This window comes from Haliotis cracherodii, unplaced genomic scaffold (assembly GCF_022045235.1).
Source record: "Haliotis cracherodii isolate W230 unplaced genomic scaffold, xgHalCrac1.p SCAF_3, whole genome shotgun sequence".
NCBI classification, from domain to species: domain Eukaryota; kingdom Metazoa; phylum Mollusca; class Gastropoda; order Lepetellida; family Haliotidae; genus Haliotis; species Haliotis cracherodii.
This window is the reverse complement of record NW_027266286.1, coordinates 17,778,258-17,796,155: the sequence shown is the minus strand read 5'-3', so window position 1 is coordinate 17,796,155 and position 17,898 is coordinate 17,778,258. Positions and strand designations below refer to the sequence as shown.

At 40.4% G+C, this 17,898-nt stretch overlaps 1 protein-coding gene across 1 annotated transcript in view; it reads left to right on the top strand.

Annotated features, from left to right (window-relative positions):
• Nucleotides 1-2,418: 2,418 nt before the first annotated feature.
• Nucleotides 2,419-17,898, top strand: part of LOC139474003 (uncharacterized) — a 36,276-nt gene continuing 20,796 nt past the window's right edge. Inside the window, exons 1-14 of the mRNA XM_071256863.1 lie at nt 2,419-2,487; nt 3,369-3,487; nt 5,170-5,283; nt 5,740-5,804; nt 7,989-8,172; nt 9,007-9,137; nt 10,230-10,262; nt 10,434-10,524; nt 11,056-11,138; nt 11,928-12,008; nt 12,719-12,807; nt 13,987-14,256; nt 14,961-15,617; nt 17,187-17,321. Coding sequence (XP_071112964.1) covers nt 3,398-3,487; nt 5,170-5,283; nt 5,740-5,804; nt 7,989-8,172; nt 9,007-9,137; nt 10,230-10,262; nt 10,434-10,524; nt 11,056-11,138; nt 11,928-12,008; nt 12,719-12,807; nt 13,987-14,256; nt 14,961-15,617; nt 17,187-17,321 — 2,023 coding nt within the window. The 5' untranslated portion in view covers nt 2,419-2,487; nt 3,369-3,397. The remainder of the gene's footprint in view (nt 2,488-3,368; nt 3,488-5,169; nt 5,284-5,739; nt 5,805-7,988; nt 8,173-9,006; nt 9,138-10,229; nt 10,263-10,433; nt 10,525-11,055; nt 11,139-11,927; nt 12,009-12,718; nt 12,808-13,986; nt 14,257-14,960; nt 15,618-17,186; nt 17,322-17,898) is intronic.

Sequence of the window (17,898 nt, the reverse complement as noted above, 5' to 3'; positions counted from 1 at the left end):
TATCACTTTGGTACTAGGTACTTACACAATCCTTTCTTGGGGAAGTGAAGTCGGCTTGTATTTGTTCAAGTAACAATAGTTTTGAGGAAGCAGTTAGATTGTTTCGCAATGGTATCTTGAAATAGGCCTTGGGTCATACACGGGAATGACGTTCCTCTGTGAAATATCTTCCTAACTGTAATGGGGGTGGGTGGGGGTGGTATATGTTAGAGGACGGTTAACAATCAGACGGTATTTTGATTACTAACTATGATATCAAACTCTTAGCATTATGGGCCTAGGATTAGATCTACCGTGTGTGTTTTTAGTGTAGTTGAAAAATTAATTATTTAATAAATAAACTAGATATCTAGATCTATTAACAAGCTACAATTATCATCTCAATGTTTACACACACGTCGCTTGTCTATTTTCATTCAAAGTGTCAAATTAAGAAAATCAGCATTCTTGATCACTCCAATATTTCCAAATAACGATGTAGAATCTAAAACATTTTGTTTTAGGAAGTAATAGAAACAGAAAGTTTGCCAAAGAAAACTATATCATCTTATAATATATACCAAAAATATACAAGATTGTTTATGTGTTATCCTCTCTGAATCAATATAATAATTTTGCGATTAAATTACGAACACTTTCTGTTACTCACAAGTGATTTACCTGTTCATTTCCAGAAACCGACAATAATTTGTTTCCCAATTATAGGTAAGACATGATCAGATTAAGATATATTATTTTTGGGAAGTTCATGCTTAGTTTTACATCATATTGTTTTTGAAGTATACAATATCTATTAATTTTAGTATTATAAGATTGACATTCGAACACTAAATCCAATTGTGAACGCTTTATTCCCAAATTGTCCATCTTCCCGAGGAAAGGGAGTTAACTGACTTTAAAAGTGGAAACTGGACTTTTGTGGTCAGTTAACTCGATCCTTTGCCCCGGAATGATGCGAATGGTCCAACAAGATAATCCCCGTTCCTCATATAACAGCTACCAATTATATGCTCTGTGTATGTGTATTCTATATAAATGCTGATAACGGGGTAGAATACAGCATGTTGATCAGATGGTGTACTACATGTTAATATTGGTTATTTCCAGTAATCGAAAACATATTTAACAATAATCAAAAGCGGCTTAAAATAACATATTCACTCTAAAACTCATGAGAATGTTTTAGTCTCAATTTAGCGAAAATCAACAACTATCCAAAAACACGTTCATGGAAAATAAGTCATTCACTATATACCGTATTCGACGTAATACGCGCCTAGGGCGCTCTCAAAATTAGAAATGGGGGCTCTTATTACAATATTATTTTGGTGGGAAAAAAAAGAGTTGAAAGATTAATTTCGTGGTTTATGCTGTCTCCCTGTAATGTTTATGTACGACAGTTATATTTTTCAAGAATTTAATTGCCCATAATTAAAGGGGCATATAATACACGAGTGCGTATTATACGCAAATAAATAAGTCTTGTGTACATTGATCAATCTGAAGGGTTGCTAATTGGGATTGTTCACTAGCCAATATATTAGCAAATATCGCAGTGGGCGCTTATTAGAGCAGGGCGCTTATTACGTCGAATACGGTAAGCATGTCGTTATCTCCATTCAGTATCACTATTTGAAGCATGTGTTATCATACTTATGTGTAAATGCACGTTGACATTACTTATGTGTTCGTGTTCATTAAGTGTTTGGTTTCTGTTAATGGGCAAAACTCAACTAAGATCGCAAAGAGGACCCAACAGTATGGGATGTTTGTGACGATTCCCTGAGATTCTCAACTTCATGCAAATTGGATTGCACATTATACAAAATGCTGGTGTCGTGTTATTTCAACGGCTTTCAGTATTAACACATGTCATATTTTATCGATCATTGCCACGCAGACGTTTGGTTTAGCCTCACAGGCAACTTGGGTTGTATACTCCCCAGGGAGCTGAGAATGAAAATCGCGCCCTCACTGATCCATTGACCGGGGTAATAATAGCTAGCGTAGCGCTATGAGCATCCACTTGGTGAATGGAATCTGGCGGATTATAGATGCACTTATTATCATTATCATTATGAGTTAAGAGACGTAATGCGTTCTACCAGAGCCCTCTGCCTATTGGATAATACATACAAATATAATACAAAATAACGAACAGCAAATATTTTTGGGTACAGGGTATTCATTGCCGTGTACCGATAGACATTTAATAGACTATTCCCTATTTTGAGTTATTCTGCATTTCATCGTTCTCATTTGGAGCCAAACGGACAATTCCTTTACGCTATGTCGTTCATTTCTGCGTAAATGCCTCACAGAGGGGTATTTTATGAACGCTTTAAATGCATTGCCTCCCTTTCATCGTTCTCGTGAGAAAGGTGAAAATAAACATCACATGACTGGCCATGTGACTTCGTATAATCTGAAGTTGTTGATACAGTTCCTGTTCCCCAAATCAAAAATGACGGTATCCAGTTCATTCACGTAAGTTTGACAACGAACTCGTCTGAATGATGCTTGTGATTGTAAACGCACAACAAAATATATTTGGTAATTTAGGAACGAAAACTGATTTGCACTGTGAATTTAGAGAAGCATCCACAAACACCCCCAAGATCACCAACCTTTAGCTACACGTCAGATGTTTTACATCAATAAGGGTGAATGGCAAGTCGTTATTCTTCTTTGACTGGCATCGACAGATAACTTGCATCTGAGACATATTGTGTTTGTGTTGACAAGGAAACACTAGCAGCCAAATGAAATTAAAGTATAGTTTATTACCAACACACCAGTACAGAATAAATAATATCATCATCTTTGAAGAATAATGTATGAATGTCAGTAATGTTACTTGTTCTGTCAGTTGTCATCATTCCTACAAATATGTCCCAGATCATTCTTAGATTAAGACAACAGAATGCTCCTAAATCTTAACATACCTTATTCGATGTAATAAGCGCCCAGGGCGCTCTCAAAATTAGAAATAGGGGGCTCTTATTAGAATATAATTTTGGTGAGAAAAAATAAGATTTGAAAGATTGTAAATTTCATGGTTTATGCTGACAGCCTGAAATGATACAAAGGAAGAATCTGTGCGTATTATACACGGTAGATATATTTTCCAGAATTTAATTGCCCATAATAAAGGGTGCATATAACACACATGTGTGTATTATACACGAATAAATAAGTCTGTGTACATTGATCATTCGGAAGGGGTGCAAATTGGGATTGTTCACTAGCCAATATATTAGCAAATATTTCCATGGGCGCTTATAAGAGGGGGGCGCTTATTACATTGAAGGATTTTCATTTTATAAGTTTACAGAAAGTTTGAATGTGTTTCTATATTTCAATTACAGTTTGAGCTGAGGGAGTTGTCAGCAGAAGTATGGCCTCTGGTGGTTGGTCACATGTCCTCACAGAGTTGTCCCCCCTTGGTGCCCTTGAAGCTCCTCTGCAACGTTCAGCAAGACTGCGGGTTTGCCCTTATCTGTTTTTGGAAGTGTGATTAACCAGATCTTACATTCTGGTGAAATAGGTCCTACTGTATTGTAATTCTGATCAGGTTCAAGGAAATGCGTCGTGATTAGGGCTGTGTATTGGTAAAAAACTTGTATTGCAATATTTAAGAAATAAACGACTTGTTTATCTTATAGAAAAATACTATGTGGCGAATAAACCATGAGAGGCGAGTCATGTATTTCTTATATATGAGATATCAACATTTTGTACGGCCTCTTTAAAGGAAGTTAATAATATGTACAAGCTTTCACAAAATATTTACCCATATTTAAATGATGAAGACTCCTTGTATACAATCCGACCTCGGCAATGTCAGACAAGTCTATTTTATGAACATGGGGGTTACGTTTGGTATTTCCCGGATATTCTCACATTTTTTAAGTTGATTTTTTGTGCGTTTTCTACCACTACAGATTGTCATATCTCTCCCACATTTGAATGAGATCGTTCAGGCATTGCGTTAATCTACATTACCCACCTACATCTATGGGTAACAACTCACTAGACACTTCCCTCTCAAAAATAATGTCATCCAATTTACGACATCATCAAATTTACGAGTTTGAATCTCCAGAAATGACATCATGATAGAACAATGTTTTATTGTGAAATAAACCACACTTCTTTCTTCATTGTTCTTTGCAATTTATTGCGTAGCTATTGCATGTATTGTGATACTGGCATATGTATTCCAGTATGTATTGCGATATATTGGGAGCTAAAGTGTTTGACAGGATTGACACTAATTGTACATGCAGATCATAGTGCAACAATGTCGTAGTAGGCATGGTCTGTCACCACCATTTTGTAGTCATGGATACAGGGGAGATAACAACGTGAGAGAAATAATACTTTCGTGTTTCCGCCATTTTTTCAATTATTATTTTTTAAGGGAAATATCATTTGTGAATGAATTTCTGTGTAGATTTTAGGATCAATGGTACAAATATTAACGAAAATTGTTTTCTTTTCATAACCCAATACACCTGAACACTGAAGAAAATATTGAAATAGGTATCATTTGAAAAACGTATCTCAGTATGCTGGAAAACTGATAATACTGTGCAGTCCCAATCATGATTTGTGTGCCTATACAAGGATTCAAACATTAATGCATGACAAGATACATGCCCGATATGCGTGTCAAATTACATTGTGAAAATACCCTTTCTTTTGGATTACTGACCATATTGCACAAATTTCAGGAATGATGACCTTTCAAGACTTCTAAATTTATTTACGTGTGAACCTTCAGTATTTTTTGGAGAATATCTATATTGAACTTTTTGCAGGGAAAGGAAAAAAATAAATAATCCTAATACTTAGAAACAATGCGATCCAATATTGCACGTAGTTACTTCCCTTTACATGCCCACTGCTTTACTACACATCTCGTGTTATGGTCATGGTGGCAATAGGAGTTTGTATGCTTGTTTATGTAGGGAGGCCCTTTCCCAGGTTGATGGTACACAACTGTTTATTTGGTTACATACTAGTTTGAACAAAAAAACAAAAAAACTGCCCACCCGCTCTATTTTTTCAAAAGTCATTTCCTGAGAACCAATTTTTGTTTTCGTATTTTTTAAGCCGAAGATATATCAGTATTACTCATGTGTTCCCTGTTCCTTCATTCTTCAGTATACATGTGTATCAGTGTCCAAGAAGTACATTGCTCTGGGCAGCAACACTGGCGGTGTTTACATCTTCGCACGAGACACACTCAAACATCTACAGGTGGTCTATGGAGATGTGGTAAGAACCAATGTCTACTAAGTCTAACCTTACTATCGCTGTGAATTATGAAAAAATAATGAAATTCTAGGATAGAATAGATTCCTGGCGACCTGTTCTGGTCGTAAGAGGAGACTTGTTGGATCATGTGGTCAGGATCTCTGACTTTGTAGATTGTGTGTCATCGAATCCTGACGGCTTGAATCGTTCCTAATATCAATCACTGGGATGGTCGTCTTGTCCAGATTCAATTATTTACAGGCCACCATCTTATAGCTGGAATATTGCTTAGTGTTAAACAACACACTCAATTGCAGTGTACTGTGAATCTGAAGGAGCACTGTGTGGAGGTGGTTTCACTGCAGTTATGGTACTGCTGTTCAGGAACAAATACTTCCAACTGCCAGAGAAGAAGAAGAAGAATGGTTAGTCCGGGAACGGGAAGTGTGTGTATCACTATTGTATTGTCTTCTGCAGGAGTCCAGCCCCCTGTCACTCACAGCCCTCAGCCCCAATGACAACTTTGTGGCCTATGCAACCGGGTGAGTGTCATGCCTTGTGTGGATGGGGTGGTGGGGTAGCCTAGTGGTCATATCGGTCACAGTCTTTGCCATCAACGTTTGAGTCTACTTGACCGAGATTAGATCAGTTTCAGTAATATTTAGTGTTACTGTATGGACTATCATTAACTCAGCTTTCTAGACCGCAAATATTTTTACTAGACTTTTTCGGACTTGTGGCTAAAGTCGTAGCATTTGCTTCCAATACCAAAAGTTCCCCACAAGGGTACAATATATTTAAGGCCCATAGTGTCCCCATTGACGTTATTACTGGAATGTTGCTGAAAGTGGTGTAAGTCCCTCTTGTATATATGTGCTAACTACAGAGAGAGATAGATGGGTTAGTTAGGGATAAACATACTGTATGTTCAAAGTAGAGGTCTGTTATCTAGAGATTTGTTTAAATCCCAGCATGAAGTTTAAAATGTGAAATTTAACACCTTAATATTAGGGCTGGGACGGGTAACTCGGGTGCTGAGAAGGACCCGGGTACCCACAGGACTACCTGGACCTGTGGTTAGTCATGTCACATATTGTTAAAGGGCAAAAAGTATCCTGAACTCTATGGTAACATTACAAGTCACTAATGTTTGCATTTCTTTCTGACTATGCACCCATTCCTTCTGACTTTTATGTTTGAATATACATAAAACTTCAGTCAACTTCAGTGTATGAATGACTGGATTGTTTTATACGTGTATCTAAATACATTTTGTCCAGGGCTTCGGTCAAATTATTCCCAATCAGACGTTTTGTACCTATCTCTTGAGACCTACAGTGGGTACCCGGGTAGGGTCAGGTAATAGGAAGGTCGGTGCCTAGAATAACATATTTGGACTCGTCCCAGCCCTACTTGATATATAGTGGTTTGACCAATCTGAGTCAAGTGTCTTGCAAGTCAATGGAAGAATGCATAGTTCAGTCATGTTATGGCTTTGCAGTTTAATGTGGGGAAATAATCATGGTAAATTTTGGATATCAACCTATGACTAGCAGATCTTCCACATGACTAGCAGATCCTCCACATGACTAGCAGATCCTTCACATGACTAGCAGATCCTTCACATGACTAGCAGATCCTTCACATGACTAGCAGATCCTTCACATGACTAGCAGATACTCCACATGACTAGCAGATCCTCCACATGACTAGCAGATCCTCCACATGACTAGCAGATCCTTCAATGACTAGCAGATCCTCCACATGACTAGCAGATCCTTCACATGACTAGCAGATCCTTCACATGACTGGCAGATCCTTCACATGACTAGCAGATACTCCACATGACTAGCAGATCCTCCACATGACTAGCAGATCCTCCACATGACTAGCAGATCCTTCAATGACTAGCAGATCCTCCACATGACTAGCAGATCCTTCACATGACTAGCAGATCCTTCACATGACTAGCAGATCCTTCACATGACTAGCAGATACTCCACATGACTAGCAGATCCTCCACATGACTAGCAGATCCTCCACATGACTAGCAGATCCTCCACATGACTAGCAGATCCTTCAATGACTAGCAGATCCTCCACATGACTAGCAGATCCTTCACATGACTAGCAGATCCTTCACATGACTAGCAGATACTCCACATGACTAGCAGATCCTCCACATGACTAGCAGATCCTTCAATGACTAGCAGATCCTCCACATGACTAACAGATCCTCCACATGACTAGCAGATCCTCCACATGACTAGCAGATCCTCCACATGACTAGCAGATCCTTCAAATGACTAGCAGATCCTCCACATGACAGGCAGATTCTTCAAATGACTAGCAGATCCTCCACATGACTAGCAGATCCTCCACATGACTAGCAGATCCTCCACATGTCTAGCAGATCCTCCACATGACTAGCAGATCCTTCACATGACTAGCAGATCCTTTACAGCACAACTGTAGTGCTACAGATCACTTGCAATGGGCCCCAACTCAGAGCACAAAGAATTGCTGTAACTGTAATTATACTTTAAGTTGTAACATAGCCTTGTCTTTTCATCAATATTGACTGTAATTAACATATGTGTAGTTCCTAATCTCCCAGTTCATACAAAAGTATCTTTGGAAAAAGATTTTATATACTGGTATGATGAGAATAAATACTTTCCCTGAGTATTACAAGACAGAAGTGACCCATGGTGCACTGTCATGCAGGTCGGGGCAGGTGGTTGTCATGGAGATGAACATTGAGAAGCGGCAGAAGCCGGAACGAGTTCGGGTGACGTCAGACCATGTTGGGTGTACCGTCACCTGCCTTCAATGGGGAGGACACAACTCCAAGTTGTTTGTGGGCGACAATGTCGGCAAGATCACTGTGTGCTACATACCTTCGTCAAAGGTAAGTGGTTTCATCATACAAAACAACATAATACCCTCCACTACCTGGGATGACATTTGGTAATACACAACACTTCAGATTTAAAGTATACTTAATTATTATTACATATCCAGCATATTTTTTTTGGTATGAAGCAAAACAAGGTATTTTTAGGGTAAAAAAATTCTTTTAAACTTATCCCGAAGTATATTAATTGCTTATCTCTTCTAATTCCGAAAAGGTAGGGGAAACTCCCGTGCATCTCACCTGAATCCGTCGTATGGGTGACTCAGATCATGATCTGTTCAATTAACACCATGGGAACGCCTTCTTAATTCTTCTAAGACAGCAATTTGTAGTAGGTCACCACCTCCATACTTTTGAGAGCAGGAGAAAATCAAGAGATTTCGTGGATTTTGTAAGCGCGCATAGAATTATATTCCAGCTTTCTTAGAATGATTCTCGTTGTAAGTAAAGGTCATAATCTTGACACAATCGTCATTACTCATACTCTGAATTACATGGTAAAACTGGGGAGCATGGACTCTCAAATCCGTGGGTATGCATCAGGAACCTGACTTCTGCGAGCCTGCATGATTTTTGGGAGAGTTTGATTTTGGTTATTTTCTATTAGGTACTGTCAATTCCCGCAGCCTCAGACCTTCTATCAAGCCCTGCCGTTCACGCAACCCACAGCAGGTTGAGGAGGGAATTTGTGGCTTAATGGATTGGGTTGTCACTTGGTTCATTGCATGTCATCATGACCCGACAGCTTTGATTGTTACTCATAATATCATCTCTGGCTTATCTGGTCCAGATTCAATTAACCATAGCTGATGTGATGTTTGCCATCAGGCCAAGACCCTGTTCCTCCAGCCATCTGAAATCATCCTGCGTCTGGACACTACGGTGGTGCAACTGGACTGGTGGGGGGACAAGCTGTTGGCGTCCACCCTGACCAGGAGCTACCTCCTCAACACCAACAGGTAGGTCATCGCCATCAGTTGTAGGCTCTGTAGCTTCCCTTCTCACCAGGAGCTACCCCCTCAACACCAACAGGTAGGACATCGCCATCAGTTGTAGGCTCTGTAGCTTCCTCCTCAACACCAACAGGTAGGACATTGCCATCAGTTGAAGGCTCTGTAGCTACCTCCTCAACACCAACAGGTAGGACATCGCCATCAGTTGTAGGCTCTGTAGTTACCTCCTCAACACCAACAGGTAGGACATCGCCATCAGTTGTAGGCTCTGTAGCTACCTCCTCAACACCAACAGGTAGGACATCGCCATCAGTTGTAGGCTCTATAGCTTCCTCCTCAACACCAACAGGTAGGACATCGCCATCAGTTGTAGGCTCTCTAGCTACCCCCTCAACACCAACAGGTAGGACATCGCCATCAGTTGTAGGCTCTATAGCTTCCCTTCTCACCAGGAGCTACCTCCTCAACACCAACAGGTAGGACATCGCCATCAGTTGTAGGCTCTGTAGCTACCTCCTCAACACCAACAGGTAGGACATCGCCATCAGTTGTAGGCTCTGTAGCTACCTCCTCAACACCAACAGGTAGGACATCGCCATCAGTTGTAGGCTCTGTAGCTACCTCCTCAACACCAACAGGTAGGACATCGCCATCAGTTGTAGTCTCTGTAGCTTACCTTCACACCAGAACTACCTCTTCACACCTTCACCCGATTAGAGCTCTTCTTTGTTTGGTCACCCATTCTGCTAGAACTTCCAAGTTCGACCATCATTGTCAGACAGAATTCGTAGCAGCAGAAGTAAGGTTTGGTTTATGAAGTGGTTACTGAATAGCTCCTGACAAAAGTGTTTGAGTAAGAAAACATACAACTTCATGGATAACAACTTCTGGTTTATTGCATATAGTGACAGCTTGATCACAGTGTAAGAAGCTACATCAAAAAATTGCTATATGTCATAAACCAGAAGTTGTTATCCATAAAGTTATAAGTTTTCTTACTTGCTAACCAACTTCTAGAATGCAAAACAGTTAAAAGTGAATTGAAAATCCCCTTGTATGTTTTCCTGTTGTTAATATCCTTCTATTTTCTTTTTCCAGACAACAGTATACTCAGATAGGAAAAAAGCTGAGGTATGTTAATTGAAATGTTGTTAGGCGTTTCAGTGTCATTTAAAACATAACCTTATAACAAATCAACTTTTTTAACTTAGATCTTCAGGCTTGGTAGACAAACCAAGTTGTGAGATTTCTCTTTATTACTGCACTGTCAGCTCAAGTTTAATCAAGCTATGCATGTTTCAGAGATGGAGAGTATGGGTCATGTTTCTTCCTGGAGCCTAGTTCACAGTACCCTGTCATCTACTGCTCCCGTCCTGGTTCTCGCGTCTGGGAGGTATGAAGATATGTCAGTCACTGGACAGTGCGCCATAATAGCAGTAGTTCCTTCCAAGCCACCAGGCGTCACAGTTCACTGTGCCGAGTTGCAATCCTCCTGCATGCCAGAATCCTATTGTAGTTGGTATTTTCTCCAAAATTAAGCTGTGATATGAGTGATAAACCGCCACTTTGAACAGTATTGCTGTTATGTCATGGCGTGTCAGCTTAATGTGGGAGAAAAGTCCAAATTGATGCATGTTCAGACATTTACCACTTTGGTGAAACCCACGAGCACAGGTATGGTGCTGACAAACCTAGAAACAAGAATATGAACCCATGATCTCAGGTTTCTGGCATGTCTAAAGGACGCAACTCTGCACAGCAAATTGCGGCGCCATAGTCGACTGGGCCACCCATCTCAACCCCTCCCCCTCCTCCTCCTCCCAATCCCCTTTCTCCCTCCCCCTCCTCTCCCTTCCCGTTCCCCGTTCCCTGAGAGCTGTAGTAGAAAGTATTGGTGTCTCCTCAAACGATATTTCTGTTTCAGGTGGACTTTGACGCCAACGTCCTCAACACCCATCAGTTCAAACAGCTGCTGGCAATACCTCCGCTACCTGTCATCAAGTTCCAGTGAGTCCCGGCAATCTGTAAATTCAGAGTACAGTATCTCCGTTATTCCATATGTATTTCCATGGTAGTTGGTGATGGATATTGGGCCGACTTTCATATTGCAATTTATTGCAATCATGATTCATGTATTGTGGTTTGTACCACAATATGTTGTATGCCGTTTTTCATCTTTTATATTTCATCTGATTAAATATAGCCCCATAATTTGGGCTTTCCCTGTACTTTGGCTATGGTCATACAGGAAGCTGGTTGCGAATATTTTAGCTTTTTCGATCACAGAAATTAGTTTCTAATTTCTGAATTTAATAATTCATCTCGACTTATATTAGTTTTGCCAACAAGATAAAAATATGCATTATATGAAATATACAGGTATTTTCCTTACATGTTGTGATACGTATTTATAAGTATTACCAATCATTGTGTACTGCTATACTGGTGATACTGTACACCTCTGATGGTAGTGAAGATTACCCTGCCCAGCAACACTTAGGATTTGTGTGCTACAAATGTGAACTAACTCTACAGGAGATTAACTTAAAGAAGGAACAGCTCTTTTTCAAAGTAAATATGTTAATAACAAATTAACATGACCTGGAGTCCCTACATTTTAATGCACGTTATGGTGAAGAAATTTGTGACGTCATTGGTTAAATATTAAGTCACAAAGACAGACAGATTTATCATCTGATTCCTACCATAATGAATGAAAAACATCCATAACCGATTCAAAATTGATGAAATCATTGATTGATGGCAACTGTAACATGACAGCTATGTGTGTTGTAGCGACCCTGTGGTGGAGTTTGCCGACCCCGCCAAAGTCTACACCGCTCAGTCCGTCGGCTTCAACAAACTCTGCAGGCTTGGGTGTGTTCTGCTGATATGTGTTTTCTGCATCGGCAAATCTTACTGTGTACTTGCAGCATCTCACGCCACTGTCACAATCTAATTTACATAATACGCGACAACTTTTGTCTGGATCATCAATGAACACTTTTATTCTGAAATCATAGCAGTCTAGTAGAAGTGCGATTTACAGATTGTTTTGCATGATTATGAAGATCTGCTACTACACCTAGAACATTGGAGAGCATGACAATATAGCTTTACACATCAAGGTGACTATCGCTAGTTCTCTGAAGGGCTTTGGTGTCTGCACATGGAACTGCACAGCCATTGTAAAATAAATGGAAATAGTTTTAGGTTATTTGCTTAATGGAAATTAATAATATCATGACATATGCTAACCTATTCCTTAGACTCTTCAAATATGAAATAGTTGAAAAACAAATGTAGTTTGTTGAATGGACTGAGTAAAATGTGACGAATCGTCACAGCTCCATGGCCTGTGGCAGAGGTACTAGTTTGACCATAAGAAACTCTCCTTGGAGAGTGGGCAAATTTCTCCCATCCAGTCTGTAGAAGTAGGTATCACAGCAGCTCTGGGAAATATTGTCACTTGTGGACTGGGCTGTACCCACTCTGTTGTCCACAATGTCTTGGCTGTGAGTGTCTCTTGTCGGTCCTGTTTCTTGCTTCAGATAAAGATACAGTTCAAATGTTATTTTGTTTTCCAGTCCATATCTAATAACATGGTCCAGTCGCCGGGTGTATGTGTTTGACCCAGTACGTGTCAGAATCATACTGTGGAATGAACAGCCTGCCGGTAAGTCCAACATTTATCAGGCAAGATAGTTTGCAGCAATTTTATAGGAATTCACTCATTTTAGGGCAGACTAGACACGAAGCCCACAGTCCTCAATGGCTGTTATAAGAGCTTGCGGTAATGATTGTAAAGTGGTTGTAAAGTGGGATGTTGTTGGCATGAACTGCCAGGTTGAATTGTTGCTCATGCTATCATTCACTGGTTTGTCTGACACGTGAAGATTCGGGTTCAGCAACCCATGCTTGCCGTAAAATGTGACTATTCTTGTCGTGAGAGGCCACTAATGGGATCCAGTGGTCAGGTCACTGACTTGGTTGATGCATGTCATCTGGCCCAATTGTGTAGATCAATGCACATGATACCAATCACTGGATTGTCTGGTCCAGACTTGCTTATTTGCAGACTGCAGTCATATAGCTGGACTACTGCTGAATGCGGCATTAAACAACAAACAAACAAACAAACACTGGTTTGTCTGGTCCAGACTTGATCGCTTACAGGCTGCAATATTATAGCTGTAATAACCTCAGGATGGTGGAGTAGCCTTGTGGTTGGCTTGTCATGCAGAAGTTCCTGGTTCGAATCTCCAGTGTACCATGTGTTATACTGTTCTACGTAAAATCACTAAAATTGGTGTAAAATCATATTCACTTTGCAAATACACTCAAGGCTCACTCACTTACTCATTGACTCTCTCACTCCACAATTTCACTCACTCACTCGTTGACTCTCAGTCCACAATTTCACTTGCTCACTCAAACACCTCCATGGCCTGGTGGATAGAGCTCTGACCATAGAGCGGAAGGTCGGGGGTTCAATCACTAGATGCGTCATACCTAAAGACATTAAAAGAATGTACTTGTTGTTACCCTGCCTAGTGCTCGGCATTAAGGGGCTAAACAAGGACTGGTCGGCTCAGAGTATACTGTGTCTGAGTGGGGTTTTCAGGTGAAACTCCGGCATGGTATCTCAGTGGGCTAGCACTGTTAAAATCAACAATAATCCCCACTATGTGAGTGCAATAATTTTGAATACTATGTTAAACCCCATTTCACCTCACCTCTGATTCCACTGTTTCACTCACTCACTCTTTGATTCTCCCATGCCACTATTTCACTGATTGACTCACTCCACTATTTCACTCACTTATTGACTCTCACTCCATTATTTGACTGACAGGTGTGCGGGACATGGTGACGAGCGGGACAGAGATCTACATCTTCCTGGAGGACCAGTCTCTGTGCCGCCTGCACCTCCTCCCAGTGGAGCGATGTCTGCAGCTGCTGCTGGCCAAACAGGTGTGGTCGGTTGCTGGGGAACTGCTGTGTTACCTTGACAACTTTGTTGCTGTTCCCTTCATCCAGAGACATATCAAACTGGGCTCCCTGTCCGAGCTGGTCAGCAAGCTGCTGAATGACGGCCACAACCACACTGCTGACAGAGTTCAAGGCAAGTCAGACACAACTCGATGAGTTAAAGTACTATGGCGTGATAAGCTTGTGGGAGGGACTGGTCATTTGTTATGTTGATGAATGTGAGGGACCGATCATTTATTATATTTGAGTGATGAGTGTTTGATTATGTTAAGTGATCAGTTTTAAAAGCAGTCATTTGTTATACATGAAGTTAGTTTTAGACACTGGTCATTTGTAATATTGAGCGATCATTGGCCAATCATTTGTTATGGGGAGAGTAAGAGAGAATTTGGAACATTTAGAAGAAAAACATTGAAGACTGAGGTGTTATAACAAAAGATACACACTTTGCAGTGGATGGAGGTTCCTCTGAAAAATGTCAATTTCTTGTGAAAGATTTTTTCAAAATTGTGTCAAAAGCTAAAGAAGCAACATGTTTGTATTTTTGATTATGTGAGAGAGGTCCACTAGGAGAATTGATCAAGATAGCATTGTATGTAGTAAAGTAGTTTTAAAATGGCATCAGTCTTACAGGCGAGCTGGTCACAAATGTGACCCTTCATCTTGATAATTGACAAGTTACCAATCAGTAAGAAGGAAATACATGCACAAATTTTGACTGGGTTTCATGATACTCTATGAGTATTTTACTGAATTCTGAAAAATAGCACAGCCAACATTCATAGAAATAGTGCTTTCTGGGAACTTGCTCATCAGTAACCTGTTTTCTGTCAACAGCTATTGTAGATGAGATGTCAAACTTGAGTGACTCCACAGAATCGGACAGCACGAATGGGGACGTCGTTGATGGTCAGTCAACCTTTCTAGACTCTGCTGTCAAACTTCCTTCTGGGATATTCCTCGTCAACAATGCCCGCAAACCATCCCTTGAAGAGGAGCTTTACAACCCAGCAGACAGTGTGCAGGCAAGGTTCACTGTCAGTGGAGGAGAAAACAAGATGGCCGCCCCCCAGGATCAAATGCTCCTGCGGTACATGAGCATGGACAATCTGGACTCCGGCTCCAAGTGTGGCTCCCAGTATCTAGATGCAGAGGGAGAAAGTGGAATGAAGAGGTCCTTTTCAACCACAGACTTGGACACAATGAGAGATGAGAGACACAGTGTTGTGGGTATGGAGAAGGAAGGAACTAAATCAAGTAATGTTAGCCTTCATAGGGACGAACCTGGAGGTCAGAATGGTGACTCACAACGTGATAACTTTGTTGATGTGGATTTAGACACTGAGGAAATCAGTGAACAGAAATCTGGAAAGGTGTTAAAGGGGAATAACTCTCTTGACAGATTAAAGGGCAATAATTCTTCCAAGGAGGAAATGACAGATGATGAGAATCGGAATCAAGTGCCTTCTAAGCCTCATCAGAGCTTATCACCAGGTAAGACAAAACTGTATATTTAACATCATCAGGGAATATCACCAGGCTAGACAAAATGGCATGGAGTTTATAGTGCTGAGGATGGTATATCTGAACTCGCAAGTTCTACATGTAGGATATATATTCAGTGTTCATTCTAGAGCACATTTCAATAATGACACAAAAATGATCACCCACGTGCAGCAGTTGGCACATGGTTTCTAATATGAAGGAATCTCATACACCTCAACGTGACATTAACTTTCGTCAACATGCTTTGTTTGCCGATGTTTATACTAAGTGAGCAGTATGCAACATTACGAAGCAAGTTTCACCACAAAGGTTGACACTTCATTACACTCTCATAGGATAGCACAGGAATGAAAGTATCTCTCTTAAGAGCTTCGTTGCAGTGTCTGACGCTTAGACATGCTCTTTGATTATCTCTTGTCGTTTATAAACAATCTTATGATTGGTGTACACTTTAATCTTGGGAATGTTTCCACCCTCATGTCTGAAAATCAAAACCACAGTGGTAGTTTCAAACATCTAAAGACCCAGTTGAGTTCTTTACTGAAACAAAGTGTCAAGGTGAAGGTGAAATGGGGTTTAACGTTGTGTTCAAGATTATTACACTTATATTGCGAAGTGAATGCATGCAATAGGTGTGTGGCTGCTTGTACTAGTGTGGATTAATGTTGATTTTACAGTGCTATCCCACTGAGATGCCATGCCGTAGTTTACTCAGACACAGTATACTGACTCCGAACCGACCAGTCCTTGTTTTAGCCCCTTAATGTCAATCGCCAGGCAGGGTAACAACTAGCACCATACCACAACCATAAACTCTCCTGGCAAATCACCAATTTTGAATTTGGTGATCAGCCAATTACAACCATTGCTGTCACTATTGACGAAAAAAGAGAAGCTTTATAATTTGGGTTGCTGTTTGACAGAAATGGTAAATTAATGAAATTAATGCACTTCAGAACCAAAAATTCAATTCAATCACGGGATAGGATGTAATTGTTTCCGAAACAAGCACCCTGACACACCATGCTGAAAGTAAGCATCACCACGTGGAATCTGGCTCCTCTTTTGAAATTGACCCCTTTTTTTTAAAATGACCCCCACCTTTTTGTCACCCATGGACCCAAAGGCCCTTTCATCTTGACAACTTGTATGAACACTGTCATTTTGCACTTGATTTGTTTGTGATTGGGATACAATGACATGCATCAACCGAGTCAGCGAACCTGACCACCCGATCCTGTGAGTCGACACTTACGACAAGCATAGTCGCATTTTACGACAAGCATGGGTTGCCCCCGGATCTCCATGGGTGTTGTAATGTTAATCTTCTGTAATAAACTGCCAGACCTACAATCCGATGCTACAACCACAACATCCACTTGAATTGGGACTGTCATGTCTAAACCTCTGCAGTACATGCGGTCTCATATATTCCATACACCAAACACATAATACAGAAAATGTCAGATCAAGATCCAGTCAGTCCAAGAGTAGCTAAACTTTCCAACAGCGTTGATCCATAGACAGCAACTTGTACCCTTGCCTTGTTCTCCTCAGCATTGGAGGATGTTGCGCCGGTGATAGCGGAGGCGGTGTCGCGGAGATCGGGGAAGACGGGAAGGAAGAAGCGAGTCACACAGGTGGATATTCCATCACCTGGGATCTCGACTTCTGACGTGAAGAAAAACAAAAGTGAGCCACTAAAATAAACTGCCTGATTCAAAACTTTCAGGCCATTCAGTCCCAGATGCAGGACTGCTACTCCAAGTCTGTTCTTGTCAGCAAACCACAAAATGATAACTGTTTGATTGGCATTCCAAAAAAGTTGGCAAAATAAGTAAGAAAAATGTTCAACTTTATGGATAACAACTTCTTGTTTATTGCATATAGTGACGTTTCGATGTAGATTCTTACACCGTTATCAAGCTGGAGTGACACCAACCATGTGATGAGAGGTATATCTGCATGAAATGTTGTGATATCTACTACTGTTGTTGTCTATGTTAATCTGCTGCTGATCACAACATGTTATGCAGACTGGTATATGCCTCTCATCACTTGGTTGGTGTCACTCCAGCTTGATAATGGTGTAAGAATCTACATCGAAACGTCGGTTTTTCCAATAAATCAGAAGTTGTTATTCATAAAGTTGTATGTTTTTCTTACACGAAATTATACAGTAAAATGTTTCCCACATTGTATATATAAAAACAATCATTGCTAATATTTTTTTGATGAAATATTAGGTATAGCAAAGCATTATTCATAA